The 24,500-nt window shown below is 42.1% G+C and overlaps 1 protein-coding gene across 2 annotated transcripts in view; it reads left to right on the forward strand.

The window, feature by feature from the left end:
• Positions 1-24,500, forward strand: part of MLIP (muscular LMNA interacting protein) — a 2,218,014-nt gene that overhangs the window by 1,079,647 nt on the left and 1,113,867 nt on the right. For both annotated transcript variants that reach the window (XM_069606136.1, XM_069606137.1), the window contains exon 3: positions 6,510-6,593. In XM_069606136.1, the coding sequence (XP_069462237.1) occupies positions 6,510-6,593 (84 nt within the window). The remainder of the gene's footprint in view (positions 1-6,509; positions 6,594-24,500) is intronic.

Below are 24,500 nucleotides of genomic sequence, written 5' to 3' on the forward strand. Positions count from 1 at the left end.
TACATCGGGAGCTACATCCGGGGATTTTTGGGTTCAGAAGTCATGCAAATGAGAATAAGCACTGAAAGGGATTGGTCAGGAAAGTTTGGTGGGTGTGTTGTGCCAGGAGAGATTTTCTCAGATACTCTTTTTGCTGAGAGAACAAAAGATAGCTATGGCTGTGTGTTTCAGAAAACAGATTGTTTGGATTTTAGGAGATTCGTGGATACGTTGGTTGAAGGTGCATGCAGAAAGCTGTGGATTAGCTGTAGATCTTGGATTCCCACATGTGGAAGTACACTGGCATGGAGTATGTGGAATGAAGTGGTTGGACTTGCTACCTCTCTGTGCTACTTTGGAGACAGAGCAACATCCAGACATAATTGTAATTCATTGTGGAGGGAACAGTTTAGGACATGTGACTGGAATTGTTTTGCAATTTGCTATGAAAGAAGGACTTAGGAAGGTTATGGACATGTTTCCTAATTCTCAAGTGATATTTTCACGGATTGCGCAGAGACAAATGTGGCTTCGTTCTTCTTCATTTGGTCCACAAATGGAAAAAGCAAGGCGCAATGTTAATAAGGCTGTTTGTGCCTTTCTAAGAGATTTTGGCATGTCTTCTTTTCACAATGAAAATATTATGTTTTGTAGTACATACATTTTTCGCAGAGATGGAGTCCATCTTACTTATGCTGGCAATCAGATTTTTCTGAGAAATGTACAAAATGCATTGTGACCTTTTTTGGAATTACAACAACGATTTTGAAGTAGATGTTAAGCATTTACAATTTTTGACTTACAAACACCACCCAAAGGCTCTTTTCAGAGCCACCACTTCTTTCCAGAGACAATTACAATGTTTGTGATGGAGTAGCAACCCAATTTTTTTTAATGTTCGCGAACTGTCCGCGGACTTCTAAAAAATACAAAGAGCCCTGCTTCATTTATTTTCACTTCTATTTTTTAACTGGGAAAGGCGGCTCTGAAAAGAGCCTTATTTTTTTGATTTTTGTAATTTTGTATTTTTTTTTGGTTTTTCAGACACAACACACTAGGAGAGGAGGGTAAAGGAGGGTAAAGGGGGAACACCAACCACAGGGATAAGAAAGGGCGAGCTGAGAGAGGAACATGTAGAGTGGGTTTTATTTGGGTAGTGAGCAGGTCTTCTCGTGCTCTGAGACGATAGTCTCAAAAGCACTCCGAAGTCGCTCCCCCCTGCAGAGTACTGTGTCACAGTACATACATACAACTGTGACCCTCAAAAGGTAAGGGTCATCAGCATTCTGTATGGCCTGTGAGGCAGCTTGAGGAAGATGCTGTCCCACAGAGGTGGTCCTTGTGGTGACAGGATCAGAAACAGAGGATGAAGTAGAGAAAATCAACCTGCTACATTCTTCGCAAGGTACAACCCTGCGAATAGCCCCAGAGTGAAATGACCTCAGGTGTCGCTTCATAGTAGTGTCCCAAAGCTGTACTTACCGTGCTTCCCGCGACTGAGTATCATTTTGCACTCATTGCAGGTAACACGGTTTGCACGAGCCTTAGGAACATTACCATGAATGGTAAATAACCGCCACACCCAAGACTTACGCCTAGTGCGGGTAGTAGGGTTTTCCTCTACCTCATTCTCATCATCCTCTTCTTCCTCCTCCGCATCCTCACTCCTGTTCCCCTCTTCAGGCCCTTGGGGAGGTGGTGGTGGTGGAGGGGGTGGGGGTGGTGCTGAAGCAGGTGCAGCACCAAGTGGCAGTTCAGCAGCCAAGGATGTCATCTCGATGATGGTGTAGTCTGCAGGTGGCAGCAAAAATCACTGTGTTCTGAAGAATAGCCAGAAACACAATGAGAATAAGCTCTTGGGCGTGGTCTTTTATAGGGGTGCTTGTGCGCGGTTCGCGGACATGCGCACTGTTCGCGGACAGATCGAACACAAAAAAAGGATTGGAAAGTTTCAAAAGGTATATAGAAACTCAAGATTGCTATGTGGGACTTGTGCCATGGTGAGATTTTATTTATCATCAATGACATTTGTGATGTCATCTTTGATGTCCTGGGTGTTAGTCTTAGCAGTGCACGGTGGAGGCGCGAGTTATGGTTGCTTAGCTTACCATAACTGGCGAATTTCAAGGGTTTTTCGGTTTTACTTGGAACCATAACGTCCCTTTAACAAAGTTTTTTCACTGAATTTCATAGGATTTCAGTAGCGTAACTTATCCATAATGTCCCTTTAACAAACTTTTTTTCACTGAATATATATATATATATATTATATGAAGAAATTGATTAAACTACATGTGTAGGAAATTAAATTTGAATATGTATGTATGTTAACTTTCTGTTATTCAGTGAGTGTGTATAACCTAAATATGTTTATTAAATGCACAATAAAGAATGTAATCTTTTTGTGCACTTTGTCTTCAAATGTTGTGGATTCTGCAATAAGAATCTTTGTACAGGCGTATATTCTCTGCTGTTATGGAACTGGAGTCTGGGTATGTCTGCCCAAATTAATATGTTCCTGGAGTTCTCTATTTTTTTGTACATCACCCCACATGGGTAAAGAAAGGAACCAGTACCAGAGTTTTGTCCCACACTACTCACCTCAAAACCAATTTTAACACAATCTTGTCATATTTATTTATTTACATTTATAAAGCGCTCACACAGCCCGCAGGCATCGAGGCGCTGTTACAGGAATTGTTTGTTTTTCTTAGTTGCGAAATTGCGTTTTTTTTTTTGTCTTAGTTACGTATTTATAACGCGCTTAAACACCCGGAGGTTTCTAAGCGCGGACCCGGGGATCGAACCTGTTGCTGCTTCGTGTCGTCTTGCTTCCAAGACGCGCACGCTGCCGCTGAGCTATCCTCCCGGGTCCCTCATAGAGGAACATTTTCAGGGCTAGGTCATGGAACTCTTCGCACTTCACCATACATCTGCTAGTCACCACATGTAGGCAATGTGCATCACACACACTATTTCAGGGTTGTCCAACTCCAGGCCTTGAGTTCTGGACACCTGACAGGTTTTTAGGATAGAATAAATGTGCATACATTTAGAATAATTGTATGCAAAGAGTTCCTCACATGAAAATGAAAGGCAAGCCAAACATCTGACATGGATCTGGACCTCGAGGCTTGAATTTGGACAACCCTGCACAATTCATTTAGTCACCAGTCGCCAATCTCTTTGATAACTGAACTATTGATTAAATACAAATTCAGAAAAGGATATTGTGCTGCAAATTCATAGTAATGAACGCTGTGAACTACACAAAACAACTGTGATATTGACAGATGCAGGCATACACTGAGAGAACACAGACGTTCCGTGTGAATGATGCGTGACATCTTCATGAGGTTTATGCTTGAGCATCTATGATGAAATGCACGGCCGCTGCATCTCTCTATGCGCAAACCAGATTATTGATGTGGTTAATGCAGATGATAGTGTATAACAAGGTACTGCATAAGTGAAGAAATGAATGTAAGATGAACGCAGTGGTTAGTTGAGAAACTGAACCATTTGCAACATTCTCGAAAACCCACAAAAAGGGTGCAGTCTTCCCAAGAGGTGTGTACGCCTGTCAACGAAATTGCCAGTTGCATGCTGTGGCCACATATCCTGGTGTAGATGGATATGACGATGGCAGTGCATCAAGAACTATATGTTGCCTTCCCTGGATCGTCAATGCATTGGCATGTAATAGGCATGTAATATAATGCACAAAGATGCCCTTGATGTCTGTCTTATTGTGATCGTCAATTCCTTGACAATTGGGGACTATGTCATCTGTAACATATTTATCCAGACATACACATTCATACAATATTTCTTATTATACTTTGATTTCATCTTGATATCTTTGAAATCTTGCATCCCATTGCATTTCAATGAAAGCAATCTTTCCACATATGCTGCCTTGAAATGCCTAAATGTGATGTTTCGGTTCAATGTGGGGTTTCCTTTGGTGTCCTAACTTTCAGCTGCAACATCTAACCTCACAATAACTTATAGTAAATGAATCAACTCTAAATCACAGTGGAAACGTGTTGTTGATTATTCTTTTTACAATGTAGTGTAATTGTTGTCTTGAAGGTTTGCAAAGCTGCTGGAAGCAGGAGAGATGGGCAGTGGCATGCATCATTTTTGTCAAAGCGCTGCTTCATGCCAGTGCATTGTTCTGATCAAGTATTTCCAAATAGAATACATTGGTGTATCGAACACCACTTTGGGAAAATATCAACGATAGGGTGAGCATGGGCCTCATTACTACCCTCATTACGACCCTGCGTTAACCAATGGCGCTATTAGCGCCATGGTTAATGCCGGTAATTTACCGGATCCGCCATGGTGACATGGGGAATTACCGCCCCATTCCAAGGTTGGCGGGGCGGTAATTCCCCATTTACCATTGGCCCTCCCCCATTCCCATTTTTGCCCCATAGGGCTCAATGGGAATGGGGAATGGGGAAGGAGGTCATTACGGTACCGCAAAATGCGGTACCGTAATCACCTTCAAGGTCCCTTTGCGGGTCCTTAGCTTCACGGCTGGTCCAGACCAGTCGTTAAGGTCGGGACCCGCAAAGGGACCTCGTAATTAGGCGTTAAGGGATTACCGGTACCTGTACCCTCACTGTTACCGGTAATCCCTTAACGCCAGGGTCGTAAGTAGGGCCCATGTTTTTTGCTCACATCACTGCCCATGCACTCAGCTCTGTCAGGTCCGCACGTTGCTGTTCTTCCTGTCTGAAAGTGTAGCAGCATTTACAGGATGAAAGCATTGATGCCCCCGTCCCAGCTTCATGGTTATCCGAGTGGGTCCTGACAGTTTTCTAGAAGGAGAAGAACAGCACATAGAAATTAAAAGACACACAAGCAGAGGCATTGCTAAGGGGGCTATAGCACTGGCTATTTTGGTTGTAGCCCCGGGTAGAAGTTCAGGCACTACAACCAAAAGGCCATAGCTAGCCCCGAATTCCGCCAATCCCGGCGTTAGCTTAGGCCCCTGATCTTTTCCAGGTCAAGCAACACCCCTGCGACACAAGGCTGCAGATCAATCAGGGAGCTTTGGCAAATGCAGTCTCTGTGGCTTTGAAAATCAAGAGGCTGAGCCTTTTCTTCTGTGGGAGGGGGCTTTACAAAATATTGTAACCCCACATTTACAAAGGCTGGGCAACTGTCGGTGGCAGTGTTTGTTTTACACGTAAACAGAGAAAGCAATAAGTGAACTTTTCTTTGCTTGCAGGCACAGCTCTAGTTCCATTGTTCTCTTTGATTTCAAAGGATTTAAAGGATTTGAAAGGAGGCTTGTGATGCACATAACATTGGCAACAGGGATTGATTTAGAACTACGTGGTTTTAGGGATGCAGCCTTCTTTCTGATTCGGTGTTTGCTCGCGCAAGCCCCATTCGTAGTTCCCTACTGTGACCCAGAACAGCATCTAATTAGTCCACAAACGAGCTCCAGAATTAACAGGCTTTCAGAAGCCATCGACCCTGCACTTACCATTATCTTTAAGAAAGCAGGAATGATGTGCCAAGGGGGCACCTCTTAAATATGTGTCTTTGCTTTAAATGCTCATCCTCACATTTACAAAGTGTTCACAGATCATGTGATTCAATATTTAAAGTAATAGTCCTTTTCCTGTACTTCTTTTGGAGACTCTTCCCCCAAATGATTTGTCCATGAACTGTTTAAGGTCATGTCCCGACGGGGCAATGCTGTGATCTATCGATAGGGGCTCCAGGGAGCAGACTTAAGCACTGTTTCCCCAAGTGAGGAAAGGCAAAAAAAAGAACACTCTGTCCCCGTTCTGCTGATGAGTGGTAACGAGTCCCTCCTGCAGTCAGCGGAAAAGCTTGCAAGAGCCAAGACTTCTTAGCATTTCATTTCGCAATGAAACAGTAATTACCAGCCTTCGCTTCTCCAAGGGCGACGCTTTAAACGCCTCAGGAAAGGCGCCGATTTAATAGCTGTCCCTTCAGGGGTCATAGGCTCGATTAGCACTGGGACCAGTCACTTTGGGTAACGGAAATACAATCAGCAGTGTCAACGCCCTCAGTCCCAATCTCAAATTTGCCACAGTCACAATGCGCCTGATCGTTTGCCAGTATAACGCATACGCACCCCTGCTTCATGACAGCAGTCATTCTGCAATCCGTGTTGTTTCTTCCTGAATCCTCTGGGAAGAAACAATTTGGGAGGAACATCGTAATTTATTTTTGTAATAGCTCCAACTGCTCGCCTGCCGTTCGAAGCAGCAGAACTCTTACTTTAATAAACTGAAGGGGGGCCAGGGGGAGTTTTTGCCTCAGAGAAATGTAACTAAATCGACCAAGGCATGATAATGTCACATTTTTCAGAAAAAGGGACATTTTAACAATAGCGTTTTGTCGCTGACATTCCTAAGAGCCCACACAGACACGCAGCAAACAGATCATATACTTAGGATGCAAACGTCGCTGCACTGCTCATTGAAACGGCTTTTCTTTCTCGTTTTAACCCAATTCTTTCTCTTCTGATTTTAAAGCTAGGCCCCAAGAGCCTGAGGAAAGAGAATGAGGTCAGAGTCGTGTGCGAACCCAGCCCAACGAGTGCGATGAACACAGAGCAGGTGAGGAGACTCCGCCATTATCGCCTCATGTAATGCTGGAATAGTATGCGTGGCCGCGCTTTGCTTTTGAGATGCCGCTATGGCTCGTGAAAGACGTCGTACTATTTTTTAACAGGAACACACATTATGAAGACACCAAACTCATCTGAAAGTCCTATAGCAATGAGTTATGAACAACAGCGTATCCACTGGACTGAGGAATAGTAGTCGGTATGCGATGTGGGCCGGCATTCTTCTGAGATTACTCGTCTTGGTGTTATTGCAAGAAGGTTTTAATGTTCAATGTAGTTATACATGTAACACTCTCTGGCGCCAATGTAGTGCATGATGAAGGCGTCATATGTGATTTATTTAGCAACTGTTTGAATGCAGGTATAAGGTTACTAAAGTGTAAGCATGTACCCTTGGGGGCTGATTTACACAAATGTTTTAACATGGGAAAGTTCCATTGAAAATATGTTTGAAAATCAGTTCCTTAATCGCCATAATGAGTTGTCTCTAAAGATGCAGGTATTCAAACGTTTTTGTGCTGAGACTCCTCTTAAGTAAAACTATTTGTTGCTGCCGCCCCCCCCAGATGCTTGTCTGCTTATATTTTCTATTGTAAGCAGACACTATACTCCCATGTTTAAGAGCTTCGGGGCTGCCCCTATACTTCCTTTGGGCCCCCTAGAGAGTGCAGCCCCACCGTTTGAAGAGCGCTGTGTTTAAGGGCTGATTTGCAAAGCCTTTTTTCCATGGGAACATTCCAGGGAAAACCACTTTGTGAATCAGCCCCTAAGATTTTCTTTCCTCATTTTAAAATGTTTATGGAACAGCGTTGGAGAGTCCACTTCAAAAATGTATTTTCGTAATTCCTTATTTAGACCTGGCCTTACTTTTAGGAAACTCTTTACATTGCATATTTGAACAAGACACGATTGTATACTGTGTTCGTGCCATTGTTTTGACTTTGCATTGCATTACATTTCTATTCTTGTATACACATAGTTCTGTAAAGTACATTTTTGTAACCATATCTTTTTAACACACCATTCTTTTCACCCATTGTGTTTGCAATGCTTTTTTATTGCTGGCAGTTACCTTTGTTCTGCAGAAATAACTAGTTTGATGTTGCATAATGTGTATATCTAAAAGTTAAACATATATTTAAGCAAACAGAGTCAGTGGGCCTGATTTACAAAAGCCAGTGGCCGAAGTGGGTGGGAGAGGTGCTCCTCTACTTTTTTTAAATTAAGTTTTTCTGTTCCTATACTTTTATTTTAAAAAGAAATCATTCTGGAATGGTGTTGTTTTAAAAGAAAAGTGTAAGAAGAAGTTAAAACTTGCATTTCAGTGCACTGCACTGAAAGTTCCCTTAAAAAGCAGTGCATTTGTTTAGGGGTTTGTATGGCACATGGGAGGGGGGGTGCGATGTGGTCTGTGGAGAGCAGTGCAGGCCAGACGGGAGCATAGTTCCACTACTTCCTTTCGTTCACTTCGACCACTGACAAAAGCCCTTTCCAATGGCTCAATCCCATTGGAAAACTTGTAAAGGGATTTATGTATTGGTTATTTGTTATGTGCCTGTACATCACAAGGTTTTTCAAGGCAGCACACAGCAAATAAGTGGGGCTGGGGATGGGTAACAAAAAAACTAGTACAAAAACAGAACAGAAGACTAACAACAGAACACCAAAACGGCCCTACTGTGCGTGAGACATTTGGGTCAGGCAAGCGCAGCAACAAGAAGTACGAAAACCGAACAAAATCAGACCCATTATGTGCATACGCAGCCATGCGGTCGTAACACAGTGGCAAATGTAATTCGGAAAAAGCTACATTGTTAAATGCATTGTTTCTCTTTACTTGTGAGTCTGACTTTCTTTTGCCAATAAGTGTTAACTCTGACACCGCAAACTGCCATTCTCTGTCGCCCGCTGTGACTGTGCTAAATTACGGAAAGATTGCTTGAAAATAGCTAATGGTACGTGACCTTTAGTAGCAACTTGGATAATGCAGCCTATCTGGGAAGCACTTTTCCCACAATAACTAAAAACTCGCTCAACCAAACCCTTATCCCGACCTCATCACATAGGAGGTCTTTTACATTTCATTTTCAGCCATTCTCGAGAAACAGTCAAAAAAAGAGGACCTCTTAGTCTTTTCTTTTATCACGCGTTCTCTTGGGGACCTAAATCCTTCAATGAAAATAGGCACTCGCAAAGAATCTCTTCATTGGGAGTTTGCTGTATCTGGTGTCACTGCGTGAAAAGGATCTGCAGTGCCCATCATTGCATCTGACCAGCCTCCAGCCATTTATCGTGTGATCTGCACACACTCCTGTTTGTGTCGATAAAAAATATATTTACACATCATGATGTTACTCACAAAAGTGAGAGGCATTTAGCTATGTGTTCATTATTTTTGGCAATTTTCTTGAGTGTGAAGGAGGATCCACCCGACGTAAGGGGTCGATATATGTTGTTATGCTCAAACTGCAGATAGTGATTATATCACTATCTCCCTGCACTTATGAGCCACCTCCCTGGCCGCACTTATGCGTTCCTTGCACTCTCCCCTCCCCACAAACCCCACCAGGCATTGCTCCCCTTTCTCCACCCCATGCTTGCACGATCTGAATGACGCAAGGCCTAGAAAGATCATTGTTTTGTCCTTCTTTTATCTTCCCTTCCTTGTCTTGTCGCGCGTAGGAACACTTGTGTACAGGCGCATTATAAATGACTTATCAGATCATATAATATCATCAAATATGCGACTTATGAAAGAAAAGTGGCAAAAATATTCTCTCCTCAAATGAGAGACATGTCATACATTACATTTTTGACCTTGACAAGTATCCAACCTCAGTGAGTGCTCCCTGCACCCACTCCATGACCCCAATGATCCTTCCTTAATATGTGCACTGCTAATCGAGTACCAAAGGCCAGCTGCTTGCCACCACTTGCAGATACAGAACGGGCTGATATGTCACCTGACTAATCCAACTTCCCCTCACAGCAATGGACTGTAAAGGCCTTCACCAGCACCAGAGAGTTGAACAACCTCTTTACTTGAAAAACACACCTTCTCTTAAGAGAAGTTTCTTTGGGCTGTGAAAAGAGTTCAAAGTGAGTGGCAACTAACAGAAACAACATTCCACTGCTTATAGCGTTTACTTATAATAGTTCAGCTAATTTTCTACAACCAACTGGCTGTTCAAGAACTCTTATTTTGCGGTGAATGCATAATCCTTTTATTTTATTTGCTAGATTCTTAGGCAACTGTCCCCAGTTAAACCACCACTCCAGACCCATCGTAAACCTCTCTCCACTTCCTTGAACTCCTTTATAGCACCCTGTTGCACTCGAGCTAGGTTCATGCTATATAAAACAGGAATATAAATAGTCTTTGAAGTCAATGAATTCATCTAGGCTCCTACTAAGGTAGGAAGAAGTGACCAATGGATAGGAACTTGTTAAGTGCTGCTTTATAGGTTCTTTGTGGTTGTGGAGAGGACTTGAGGCCGAATTCACTTTCCCTAAAGAGGAGCGGTCTTGGAAAGCATGCTGTACAGGGTAAGAAGAACACATTGTTTCCACTGTCGATCGTTTTGTTCATGCTCAAAAGCCCCACCAGAGCATTCAAGGGAAAAACAAATAGCTTATTTCTGAGATTTATTTTAAAAGTTTTATTTTTTTGCTTACTTAGTTATTTACATTTATGGTTCATGTAAACAGCATCTACTCAGTCATCACTTTGGGTACATGACTCCGTCTCCATCAGCATGTCTCAGGGGCTGTTTCGAAAAAAGGGAACGATATGACAAAATGATTTTGCTATGTTAGAAAGCAGGAGCTTTCCCTCATTCCCTTTGATTATATATTTTTTGAAGACATAGCATTCACGGTATGTAACAAAATGAATACTGCTCTGCAGGATTAGAATAATGAGTAGCGTTTCATGTGCCATGATGGATGGAGCATGTGCAAGCAAGTATCAATCGTCTTAACATCGTTTTATGTGTTTACCATTTGAATTGACTTGGGGACCTTGACTGGCAGTCATATGTTTGTGTGATTCTGTTAAATGCTGGTATGACCTGACTCCGTTTTTCTTTTCTTGATGGATTTAAAGCAGCAGTAATGCACATGGTACTTTATGGTCTCTTATCCTAGAACATGCGGGTGTGATCTACTGGCTATGCTGCTGACTTTGAACCATTGAGACATGCGTTGTGACCCTGTCTTTAGCACAGGACCAAAAAGTAATGTGATTCTGAGCAAATTACCTTTCTCCTTTTGCTTGAAATTGCAAATAGACAAAACAAATATTTATGAACTGTACATTGTGCTCTCTTTAACTGTCCAAATTCCATGCTCTCGCTTTCAAATTCTGATTTCTCTAATCTGATTTAAAATAGACCAGGGACGTTATTTGACTAAAATGCCAGGGATAGTGGAAATGACATCATAGGACCCTTGACCTCTGATGACATCACATGACGTGATGTCATTTGACCCCACCCCTAAGTGACATCACAGGAAGCAATGAAACACGACCTTTCACCACTTGACAAAACAGGAAGTGGCATCACAAAACATTGTTATTATTAGTTTGAATTTTAAAGCGCTCACACAGCCCGCGGACATCGAGGCACTTTTACAGGAATTGTTTGTTCTTCAGTTGCGTCATTGTTTTTTTTGTCTTAGTTGCGTATTTATAACACACTTAAATACCCAGAGGTTTCTAAGCACGGACCCAGGGATTGAACATGTGTTGCTCCATATCATCTTGCTTCCAAGGCGAGCACGTTGCCGCTGAGCTATCCTTCCGGGACACTAAGTACAGTATGAAAAATATGGTTATGATGTCACTGTAATGTGATATAATAGTAATAATATTCTGTATTGTTTTAGTTCAAATGAACTTTTACACATTCAATTCATAAAATATAAAGTATAAAATACATATAATGTGATATAGATTTTATACAATATCAATATGTATAGGCTCATAATACTAAATTACTGTGACTGCAAGCAGACGTCCACGGCGAAATGATAGTGATGTGTTATTATATAGCACTTAAACTTCAGCTCATTATATAGAAAAAATATGCATAAAATATCACCCAACCTGTGTTTGTACTCATTTATCAACCTCAGATGGATGAAAGGCTGAGTTGGCCTTGCTGGGATTCGAATCTGCCACCTGCAGATCTCACACCCATGTGCAGTGAGCGCTGGACCCAATGAGCTATCTTACTTGCTATAGCTATGTTACTGGCTATAGTAAAATGAACAATTACATGTCTGAATGTTCTCAAAGTATGAAAGCAAATTACAGGCTGTAGTGGGTACCATTTAACTGATAACTGAAATTTAACAGCAGGCCACTTCATTTTACAAAGTTGGCCACATGTTAAGCCTGTGCGGATCTACTTATCAGGCTTCAGAGATTACCAAAATGCATACCATTGGGGGAATCATAACTGTCTATTAAAGAATTTAGAGCAGTGTAGGGAAAGTTGTGCACTCACACGGCATCCCGTACTCTGGGCGCTCGTTACCTCCTACATGCAAACAAAAATCCTGAACAGCATGCCATGGAGATAGGAAAGAAAGACATATTACAACAAAGCATTAATTATGGCACAATTAAATCAAGGGCCATTTTATGTGCTATGGTCAAACATTTCTACATTTTACACAGGCTTTTAGGTGCAAGGATTTTGTCAAGTGACCGAGGACACCGAGATGGAATGTCTTGTGATGATCGTAACAGACAACAGCAGAAAAAACACGCTAAAACTGCAACTTGTTAAAAGCAAAATACATAGCCCGAAATTAATGTTTATTCTACTCAAAAAGGTTTTTGGGAGTTTTATTGTACATTTGAGGTGTTCAATAACAGACTAAATCAGTGACTCACCCCCTGAAGTGTGCCTGAAACAAAGCTTTGGTCAGTCTAGCAATTATTGTATAGAATTCCAGAAAGACAAATTATTTGTTATTCCTATTCTTTCTTATTTAGGGTCACTGCTCAAAGTGTTACACTTGTGGAACCCCCTGTTTTTTAGAGGCCTGAACAAGAAAGCCATCCACTCCAGCAACAAAGTGCCACATGGTGCTGGCCACAGCCCAGCAACTTCTTTAAAAACTAATATCTCTTTTTTAGGGGAGCAAGGGAGACCTCAGGGGTCGCAGCTGCGATCCCTGGTGACCCCCACATGGTGTCCCTGAATAAACCCCCTTTCACTCCATCTTAGTCTACTCATACACACACCAGGCTCCAGATGTTTCTTCTACGCTTAATGCTCTCACAGGATTCTTCTACTACACTTAAAGTTTTAGCTAAATAGCTCCGCGACTGCTGGTCCACATAATAGCAAATGCCATTTATCAATAAATAAATGCAATTAGTGTGTGAAAATGCATTGTTATTTCATGGAAAACACTATTTGTAAAACACCTTTCTAATGGACTTCACAATCACTCCAGTACTTTCAATGAGCTACACTTCTGCACCGGTCGGGCTGCCGACATAATTAAACTGGTGATGGGCCGAATGTATGTAAATCCCCATGACACCCAGTTCACCATTTCCCATGGTATGTCTGTAAACTTAACCCTGGCCATACAATGGACCCACTCACGTCTCTCATGATACATCCACGAATACGTTGTTCCTCCTCCAAATACACTCCTGTGCACTAAGAGCCCTCTTAAACATTCTGCTTAGCTGTCGAAATCCCCAGGTGCCCCTCCTGGGTCGACTCAATAAGATACACATTAAGGAGGTATCAGTCGATTCCCCCTATGCAAACATGACTAAACCACACTTAATTCCCCCTTAAACATCAAAGGTTTCATTTAAGGTGTTGACAAGCCTCCCTCTGCAATTACTGCCTCGGCTCTCTTATGCTTCCCAAATGCCTCAGGCCATTCTTCTTTTGAAACAACTTTCTGCTCTGTAACAAGTACCTCATAAATGCGATCACCCAAAAGGGTTCACAGACGCATAGACCTTTACAGAAACACATAAGACATAAAAGACACTGGAATACCACATATGGATGAAAATGGCCACATTGTATTCCCTTCCAGCAACTCTGTATGATTAACAGGGACCCATTCATGCCATTGAAGCACTGTGTCCATGACCCGGAAGCACTTCCCATGTCCCGGAAAATCTGTAGGTCTAACCAGGAGGGCTTTTATATAAGCATTATGGTACACTAATTATGTCCCAAGTGTCCAGAAAAGGCAGTGATTCAGGTGATGCTTCGGCCCCGCTTCATGACCCCTAATGGCTGCCACCTCCTATGGTGTGGTCTCCTTTCCATTCCTCCTCCATTCCATTTTCTTTTTCCACACATAGGAAAGGCAATCAAACTTAACGTTGTCCTTTACAGAAGAATATTATTCAGTAAAGGTGTGCTCTGCTGTCTGGCTAAAGAGTTGAAATACCACTTCATACTTTGACTATCCCATAATGCATTAAAGTAGTGCTATAGAGCATATTTCTGCTTTCAAAACATTAAAGTAATCATCAACAGCACCTTGTTGACTGGCAATAGATCATATATCAATTTCCAAATTCGCCCCCAAATGAGCTCTCAAATTGCCTCATGTGGTAAGATGTTTGTGAATAAATCTTTGGCATTCTGAAGCAACGGTAACCAAGTATCAACAGTACATTGATTACTGAAAGCATGCCTTTGTTCACCTGAGCTTCTAGCCTGTCTCAAAGTAATTAGAGGACTACTGGACTGATGATGCACATATCTCTAGTGAGAGAAAGAGTGCGAAAAACCGAGTGACACAGGGGAGAGAGAGAGAGAGAGAGAGAGTCATGTATATTGTCTAGTGAATACTACTTTGATACCATGTGGACCTAAATGTCCTTTCTGACAGAATTGTGTCTATGTGAACAATATCAGGTAAAAGGCATGGGAACCTTTGTTTTTCTGCATTTGGCTAAATAAAACCCCCTCTCAATTCACACTGGCAATAACCACAAGGATTTTCCTAGCACATACCATGCAAAGATGGGGTGTGGGGAATTCAAAACATTTATGATAAGATCCACTAGTATAGCTACCATGTCCACAGACTAGTCACACATCACCCCCATCCTCATGGCTTTTCTCAACACTGTTTTCTGAGAAATGTGCAACACATTACAGTTAATTTATGCAACCCAGGAAGGAGCTCAGCTGGTCTTTGTCCATTGCAACTCTGACGTGTGCAGGGCTTCTGCCAGCTCTGGGTCCAGCTTCACACCTTCAACTTTAATCGAATGAACAAAGTATATGATTTGTCTAACCTAAATTTGACATTTATCCCCTTTGATGGTTAATACAACCACCTGCAACTTCCTCATCACAACATGCAACAGGGTGCCATGCTCCACTTCCAAAACCACACTCCACAAAATAAGATCTTGGAAATACACAGTGTCGCTGGAAATATATATTACCGCTTTCATTGCTAAAGTCCAGAAGAAGTAGACAGCACTTGTAGGTGCCTGTCTGAAAAGCCTCCATTTGGATTTGAACACAGCCAGTGACCTGATTAAAGAGTTCAGTGGCATCGGTTCAACATGGAGATTGACCTACTGATGGGTGGACAAAAGGATGAATGTGGAAAAACATGTTATCCTTCCCATTGGCAACAACATCTCCTTTATGTTGAGGATTGAATGTTGGCAAACCAATAAAGACTTGTTCATGACCCAGGGTTCTATGCCAACATCATTATTTGCAATCATCCTCTATGTCGCCATAATTGGGGCCACCGTTCTAAAATGAGCTTAACTTTGTAGAACTTGTTCTTGATGCCTACAGGAACATCTATGATCAATTGAACTGCGAGGCTTACGCCATGATTGATCTTAATATAATGGCTCTGTCCAGAAAGCCCAATGTGATTACAACCACATCCATCCTTCTGCTGTCTCTACATGGCAAGATTGTATCATATAAAGTCTTATTTTGGGGTTAGGATAGAAATCACGTTTTTTCAAGAGGTATCTGTATGCATTCCTCTTAATCCCTCCTCATCACTCTCAGAGAATGCAGGTATGCTGTGTCTTTCACACGCAGACAATACATCAACAGGGAATTATACCGCATGGCATGGCTCACACACTGCTGAAAGATCATGATTACGTATTGAGTCTGCTCCCCACCTGATAGGAGTTCGATTTCAACGCATTGATCTCACAGCTGCAGCGTTTAAAATGGATGCACATGGACGGGCCAACTTTAAACTGCTTGTGTGCTTCAACACTGAGGGAAATTGCTGAGAGTGGACATCCTGATTCACGACAGCACTTACAGCAGGCAAGAATGTTTCACTTTCACAAATGGTGCTTCATCACCCCTTATTGTTGCACAGATACATGATAGTGACTGCCATTTACCAATCTAGAAAATAAGATCTCTCTGAGATACTTAATCGGTGTCCCACCGAGAGAGGTTTGAAATTTGTTGCTCTGAGAGACTGGAGGAAAACTTGCTAAAGGTGACATTCTGGCCAGCTCAGAGTTACTTATTCTGTGGATCTGTCCAGAAACCATATCCAGTTGAAAAACATCAAAGATTCTGCTGATTTCCATTGTCTATAAGTGATTTCCTGTAACTGTGAATGAAATGAAGAGTTTGCCTCCCTTTCTGTGTGTAGGTTTATAAACAGGAACAAAACTGCCTTATTTAATAAATGAAGCAGCCGTGAATGAAGGGATTGTATGCTGAGTCTGCGTCCTAATGAACTGGTTACCCAGGAGATACTGGGAGCAGGGAAGGGAATTCCTCAGGCTCAAAGATGTGGCTCCCAGGTCGAAACCACCCACCATGTAGTCACCAAGTGCCCTCTGCTGAAAACTAATTATACCAGTGGCTAAAGTTCTCTCGCTTTGAACATCGAAAGTGTTGTAGCAGATCAATTTTGGGGAACAGTGTTCTCCAGGGAATGCACGAAAAGAACTGGGTCAGTATTTGACATTTGGCAGCTATTTCTTAGGAACATTGATATATCTCAGAGAGTGCGTTTGCATTTTAAAAAGGTGCTTGAAAAATGTATTTTATATGTCTCAATATGAGGGAAATTTTACTGTTTTTTTAAATTCTGTAAAAAATCTATTCTATGATAATTGTAATGTATATGTAAACATTATTTTTACGTGTTAAAGGTTTGTAAGAAACCAAAATTACACAATAAACAAATAATAATGTTTGCCATAGCCTTTAAGGGGTTGGTAATGACAGGCAATGAAGGATGGAGTACAAATGTGAGTATTAGCAGGACACTGCATCTTGACTGCGAATGATATCACTAATTAGGAACTCAAATTTGAAATGCATTGTTTCTTGCCTTAAGAAACCCAGGAAACTGTCAATGTGAAGTTAATGTAACTATATGGAATTGTACGTTCCCCACTTTGCACATTGACAAGTGAGCTCCATTTAAGTCAGTCCTGAATGGAAATTTGAATAGTTGAAGGGAACCTTCAAAATGTTTTATTGTATTCCTTGTGTTTTTAACTGTATTAAAAAGAATGGCTGCTGGCTAGGATAAATGTGTCAACATGTGTTAACAAAAACTCAATACTGTCGGAGGCGGGTATTACTGATGTTGCTGAAAGGGTTTCTCTTCAGAGACTGCATCATGACACCTGACAGTTTGGACGTTTCAGATTCGTATTTATGAAGGCTATACAATAAGGCTAGACAATGGGCCTCATTCTGAGTTTGGAGGTAACCACGCCGCTGTTTGCGGCATGGCTGCCTCCAAACTCATTCCGATTCCGCACTGGTGAATGGAGTAATTACAGGTCCGTTCCAAGGTTGGAGGGACCGGTAATTCTCCCTTCACCAGGGCCCTTCCCCATTCCCATTTGAGCCCCCATAGGGCTCAATGGGAATGGGGAAGGCGCTAATAACGGTACCGTAAATGACGGTACCTTTATTAGCTCTAAAGTCCCTTTGCAGGTCCCTCCTTAACGGCTGCTAAAAGCAGGCGTTAAGGAAGGACCCGCAAAGGGAACTCGTAGTAGGGCGGTAGGGGTTTAACGGCACCGGTCTCTATGTTGCTTTCAAAGCTGGAAAATGTGTTAGGATGTGATATTTCCTGTCAAGAGAAGTGTGTGATTGACTGGCTTGCTGTGAGATGCTCATATTCCCATTATAAAGGGAACACTCTTTCTGAAAGACAGCCGAGACATTTCATAGGTGTCTGACCAGACATGACTGAATACTCCACATCAAGTACCTTTCACTGCTGAATGTTATCTTGCCAATGGGAGCTCTCCTGCATCTGAGGCTCTATGTGGACTATTTGAAAGGTGTCCTGTCATGGCATCCCAAGTGAAGTACCCTCCATTATGATTCTTCAAAAGATCTGTGAGCCTGCAGGGTCTTCTGTGTGCAGAGCAATACGATTGCAGGAATTCCCCTGCAGCTCGTTTTGACTGCCACTGCCATTTTTATGTGATGAAAGGGAACTTTTCACATCCTGGCAGCATGATACTTATAACGGATTCTGTCCTTGCGGAGAAGAAGTCTCTTTGTCTGGATGTTGCCCAGCAGCTGAAATTCCGATGCTGCATAGTGCCTCAAAGCCACATGTTATTATAGCCCTACGTACTGATGACGATGGGCTATGGTGCAGTATACATAAATAAATAAATAAAATGAATAAAGGTGGAAGTGAACACTGTAAGTGACTTCAATCCAGCACTCCACTAAGTCAATGCTTAGTATGGGATGCCCAATGGAACCCCTTATTTATATATTTTTATGTCAAAGTTCTTTAAATCTGGATGATGAACCCTTATATAACGCCCCTCTCTTTGAATCTCCCCGACCTCACTGAGCCAAGAAGTAGGTTTGTTTTGCAAATTAAAAGGTTTATTTGATCAATGGAACAATATATATCACACTTTTATAAATAAAATAATATCTGAATAGCACACAAATAAATATGAACAGTAATCATTAATGGGTAATATCACAATATCAACAATCTCTTTAATCACTTAGGAGTAGGAATAGAAAGGATAAGGTAGCAGAGAATACTTGGTATGGGTTCAAGGAAATGCAAGACAGGAAAAATGCAACACATAAATAAACTTGATATGGTTTCAATCAAAAGAAAATATAATCACTTTTTCCCCTGTTATTACTCACTCCCCCGACTATGCAATATGAAGAGCTGGAAATGAGGGCACACAGGTTTCAGGAATACAATCAATAATGCAGTTCAATAGCAGTTCCCCAGCAAGCTTAGAGAAAACAGGTATGATGATTTTAAAACAGGCAAAAATACTTTTGAATGGGATAGCAATGAATGGGAAAATATGCTAAAATGATTTTAATTCACTAAAGGAGATTCAGGATTAGTGAGAGTTACTTTGAATTGGTTCAAGTCAACACTAGCAATGATTCAAGAATGATTATCAGATTGAAAACGAATCTCGGCAGTTGCAAACAAGAAACCGCTATTTTGGCATGTGTTGAAATGGAGATAAATGGCAATTTGCAGCAATTTTTCTGCATGCGTGAAATGTGATTATGAAGAAACTATAATGGATTGGAATGTTTATTGGAAAGCTTAGGATCTTAGCTTCAAAATGACAGTTAAATTTCGGTTCTTGGACGTACAGTTCAAAAGTTACGGATGTTTTTGTGAAGGTAGACTTTTCAGAAATAGAGTCAAGATTTCAGAAATGACAGATGCGCTTTAAAGATTCGGACCCAATATGGACTTAAACTAAGGGGCTATGAAGAAGCAAGACACTCAACGGGCAGCCACCAGAACCATGGTGCCATCGCTCTGATCTCTGTCCGTCAAAACACTTGTCCCTCTTCAGAAGTATCAGCGCAAAGATGATTATTGCTACAATTATCAAGAATTATGTGGAGGACAGAAGAATTTAGGATAGACAAAAGGTTCTATAATGCAGTTCACAATGGGTGAAATGGAATAAGATTACTTTAAAATAAGAGATGACAATGGACAGTTCTAGACTATATACTCACTCCTAGGCTTTGGAATGGAATGGGCCTCGTCAAAGATCTGGTCAAGGGTTTGGATTCACTCTCGCCACCGGACAGGTCTCAGGCACTCTGGGTTCTGCTCTCAGCACTGCACTGCGGTCTGGGTGGCCTCTTGGACTGGATCTGATGGGTTCTGGATACAGCACTGCTTTCTGGGTATGGATCTTGTTTCTAGCACAGGGTTCTTGGCTAGAACAGCAAAACAGCTCAGCCAGGCTGTTGGATTTTGAGATGCCCCTTGGAAGTTTAGGGGTTAGAATCAGGTTCCAAAAGATTCTGAAGGCCTGCTGCAAAGAGTTCAGTTTGGGTTAGGCCTCTGCTTCAGGGTTCTAGAGTTTGGTTCTAGAGTTTGGTTCTAGAGTTTGGTTCTAGATCTGGAGTCTTCCTGCAGGGTGCTTTGCCAAGAATAGTTGAGTAGTGGAAAAGTGTGTGTGTCCTATCTGTCCTAAGCAGTCTCTATTTTTATGTATTTCCAAGGTGGGTGGGGAGGCTGATTCTACATGCCCAACCCTCTAAGGATTTGATAGGTTAGAGGATTTCCTGTCCCCTTATTGGAGAAAGGATCAGTGTGTCATCCTGTGTCATCTTTATGGCTTAGGGAAACAACCTCCCCTTTGTGTCTGTACAGGATATCCTATTTTCCGTAAAACACATATTTACAATATATACCACTTGTTAATATTACATAAATTACATGCCAGATTAATTAAGATCCATTTCTGTTCAACTCTCCTCTTCCCAAGAGCTTGGGTTCAGAAATGACCACTTTTTGCACTTTTGGTGGGTTTCCCAATATTCTTTCTGCACCAAATTTTAGACATGCCTGCACACCCCACCTGGGCACATTTCTATATTTTTTCCGGTCAGTGGCATAAATGCAGTAGCTACAATATGAATACATTCCGGGGTTTGGCCTCAGTACATCACATGACGTCCAGCTTAGTCTTAAATGGTGAAGGAATTTTTCATTTTATGAACCTCGAAGTGTCCCATTTTTGTCAGCTTGATACAATTTGCTATAAGCATTTTTATAAAACATACATTTGCTTTCAATTCAATTCACATCTCAGTCTGGTCCACCTCCTAGAGGTGGTCTGACTCGGAGGGTCACATGCCTTGTTTCCTGCCAACAGTTTGTGGTCAGTTACACCCCAAATTAGCATTCCCCATTGAGTCCAAGGCCTCTATTTTTCATTTCTCCGGGCTGCAGAGAAAATCTCCTCCCTTTTTTTGATTAGCATACCAATGCGACATCCTCCTTCTAATGGGAATGACAAGGTGTGAGGGTTTCTCAGGGGAAGCAAGCCTTTTGGAGTTTTAACTGCATCAGGTTACTTGTGAAAATAAAATAACATTTATAAACTTAAAATAAGCAACATATCTTTAAATTAAGTCTTTTTCAACATGAAATCACTGTGTGGCACTCTATATGGCATTTTGATGGAATTCTCTTCTTTGGCATGTTTAACTTCTGAAACACCAGTTCTCCTGTCAGAATTACAAATCGCCAGCACCTGACACAGGCGAGTAACGGTACTACACCCATTCTGATAGCTGTCTTTCCATCAAGTATCTTGTTCTGAGAACATATGATTTTTGCTGACATGGTATTTGTGTGTATTCTTGCAGTAAATGATGTGGAACACCCAACAAAAAGGTTGGATCTTTTAGGTGATTTGTGAGCCATGATTTTAGCAATTTTTGACAATCAAGAAAACGGATTTTCAAACAGCTCTGCGTTTCTTTTCAGTTAGCATTGCTATTTCCAAGTGGTTTCAGGCTACTTTGTGGGTATCCCCATGGTGGTGTTCGGCATTGATGTCCTGTGCTCACTAAGATAGGCAAAAGTGGACGGTGGCCTATTTTTCAGGTTTTCACTGCACAATTTCTGGTGATGTCTAGCGAGCAGCATGCTTTCCAGTGGCTATCATGATGTTTCTGCTGCCAGCAATGCGCAGTGATGTTGCAGGGCTCAGATGAGTGGGTTGATACATCCCACAACACCTGGCTTTTCCACTCTCTGAAGCAGTGAAAAGCCTAAACCCTGGACTCTGCATCTTGATTTGAGTCCAAGCTGACATACTGTGCAAGTAATCCCAACAAAACCTGAATTGCCTTAAGAATCGTTAAACTCAGGTTTTCTGGGAGATTTGTGAGACTGATAACTGCCTAGAGTGTTTAGACAACATTTTCCTAAACTTCTATTGCTTGCTTGATTATTAGAACCAGACATTTTTCTATTTGTATTTTAAAGTGTTGTCATAGCTTTAATATTAATTTCAGATTTACTAGGCCTAAGTCTATTGATTATCTGTTGTTTGCTGAAGTATTCCTTGTGATATGTTTCCTGCAAATTATTGGTTGAACATATTTTAGAATATCATGCTCACAGCATATTAATTTGTTGGGATTGCATATATGCCCAGTACTGTGATCTGATGCAGTGCATCTACAGTGTACAGAGGGCAGCTCCAGCCTTCAGCTACGCTCCAAATGTTGAGCCAGTTGTGCTCTCAAATCGCGTGCCTGACATTAGTTTAAGAGTTGAATACAGATGGGCATTCTGGAGTCTAGGAAATACCATCTGTTAGGCCCCTCCAATTCTCTATGAGCTTAGAGTACAGCTATTATTCTCAAACAAAATATATATTTGATCACTATACCGGCCTAAATCGCGGTGAATAGGATGAAATCTTAATTAAATATTTCAGCTCTAAGAAGAAAGATTTTAATTCCAGCCCTCATGCACATCGTTCTAATTTTCCTACACCTATGTTGAGTGCCAATTATCACAGCAGCCTTGAATATTGTTGTAAAGACTGGTAGGGGGTGTCTGTACTTCCGCTCTCTATATGGTAGAGGAGAGGCACAGAGGACCCCAACCAAGATTCTCTATTATTGGTACATGGTCGAGCAATCAAGGCCTAGCTTCTCAGGAGGTGATGCGGGCTGGTTCTTAAGTACAGTGTAGTCCCCAAACCCCCACAAAGGAATGTCCACACAATGTATTACTGAAAACACAGTCTTTATATAATTAATATTCAAAGGTATGTACACGATCACAATAACGCACTTTGTACTCGGAAGTCAATAATGATATATATACAATTCTAAAGTGGTACCACTAATGTTATCGGATCTCATTAAAGTGTATCAACTGTACGGTTAAAATGTCACACAGATTAATAACGAGGAACCCAGCAATAGAGATAGGCAGGACGTAAGATGGTTAAAACAATAGGCAGAATGCTGACACCTACCCCTAGGCACAGTTCTGTGTGGAGATCCCCCCACCTGGGCAACCTGCAAATAAAAGATATATAGCACAAGCCCAGTCCATATGTTCAATAGTCTCACTTCCTCCTATTAAGGTTTTACCCCCCCCAATGTACCTGGTGGAGTAGAGTTCTCCGACGATGCGTCGACCGATCCTTCTTGAGTGCCTCCCTTTCAGTCGGGAGCCATCGATCGTCGACAGGTGTCGGGGAATTTGACATTCGGTGTCCGGGAATCGACGGCCCTTCTTGAGTGCCCTCACTTTAAGGCAGGAGTCACGGGTCGTTGAACGTCCGACGGTGAACAGGGTGAACTACGGCAGGGAAGTGGCAGCTTTGTTAATAGCGGTGCTCGTCGACGACAGAGCGTTGGCGTCCTGCAAGAAAGAGGCGTGGGGGGCACCTCGGTGATGATAGTTCTGGACTGCAAAGAGATGATGAAGAACTGTGGCCCAGCAAGGGCATCGAGTCGTCGGCGTCTCTGTGGTCCTTAGGTGGCGGGAAACCCACCGGTGGATGCTCCTCGGCGCATCGACGGTCGGGCCTTCTCCAGCGGGAGACAAGCGGGTGACGATGCAGACAAGAGCGTCCGATGATCAAGTTCTTAGGCAAACGGAAGCACAGCGGCTCCGGTCGGCGACGGCAGTTGTCGACAGTGGCGGACAACAGTCCGAGTGATTCTCCTTGGAGTTCTGCAGCAGACCCCGTATCGGGTCGGCAGCCTGTCGAATGTCTATCTACCAGGGAGCGTTGGCAAAGATGAGCTGTGCACGATGGTCCCTCGTAGCTCGGGAAGAGGTCGCCTTACCAGGTCCTCTCTGGGTCAGTCCTTGAGAACACAGCAGCTTTCAGATTGCGAAGGAGAGCAACAGCAACGGGTCTGTTCACCAAACCAAAAGAGAGAGAGCTGCACCGCCAGGAGTCCCACATGAACTCCCATGCAGAAAACACGACAGAACACACGATAAAAAGCAGTAAAGGACAAGTATACGGAGGCCCTGTCCCTCCGATGCATTTCCAGCATCACAATTGTTAACAATCATCTTTCCAGCATCTAAGAAATGGTTAACTATACTACTGTTAATCCCGCTTTTAGCTCTTCACCTTGTGTGGTGTGCGTTTCTTGTATTCCACCAACAGACTAATTCTGATGTTGCCTTCACTGGGAAACTGGTCTTGCACAAACAGACTAAGGGCCTTATTCGTTTCATAATGGCGCATTCCCATTGGAAAATGCTCTGTGAAAAAAGCACCCTAATTATGACGCTACGTGTAATTGGAATCTGGTTATTAATGTAACAAAAAGACAAAACAACCCTTCTTTACTCCAATAAATAATTAAATAACGCCCCACATGGCAACAGTAGCCGAGCTTCTAGATTTTTATGTAAGTGTTTCGACTCCGTAAAGCAACATAACTTGGTCTCGGTTATAAGCATCCAGACTGTAAACATACACATTTTTCATTGTATGAAGCTATTCTTTTCTCCTTTTGGTGGGATGGAATATATATGAACAATTGCATTCTATTCTACCACATTACCTATAAAATTTCAACCCCTACATTCCCAGCCAATCGCCTTTTTTGGA

Source organism: Ambystoma mexicanum, chromosome 4p (assembly GCF_040938575.1).
Source record: "Ambystoma mexicanum isolate Mex_15411 chromosome 4p, UKY_AmexF1_1, whole genome shotgun sequence".
NCBI lineage: Eukaryota > Metazoa > Chordata > Amphibia > Caudata > Ambystomatidae > Ambystoma > Ambystoma mexicanum.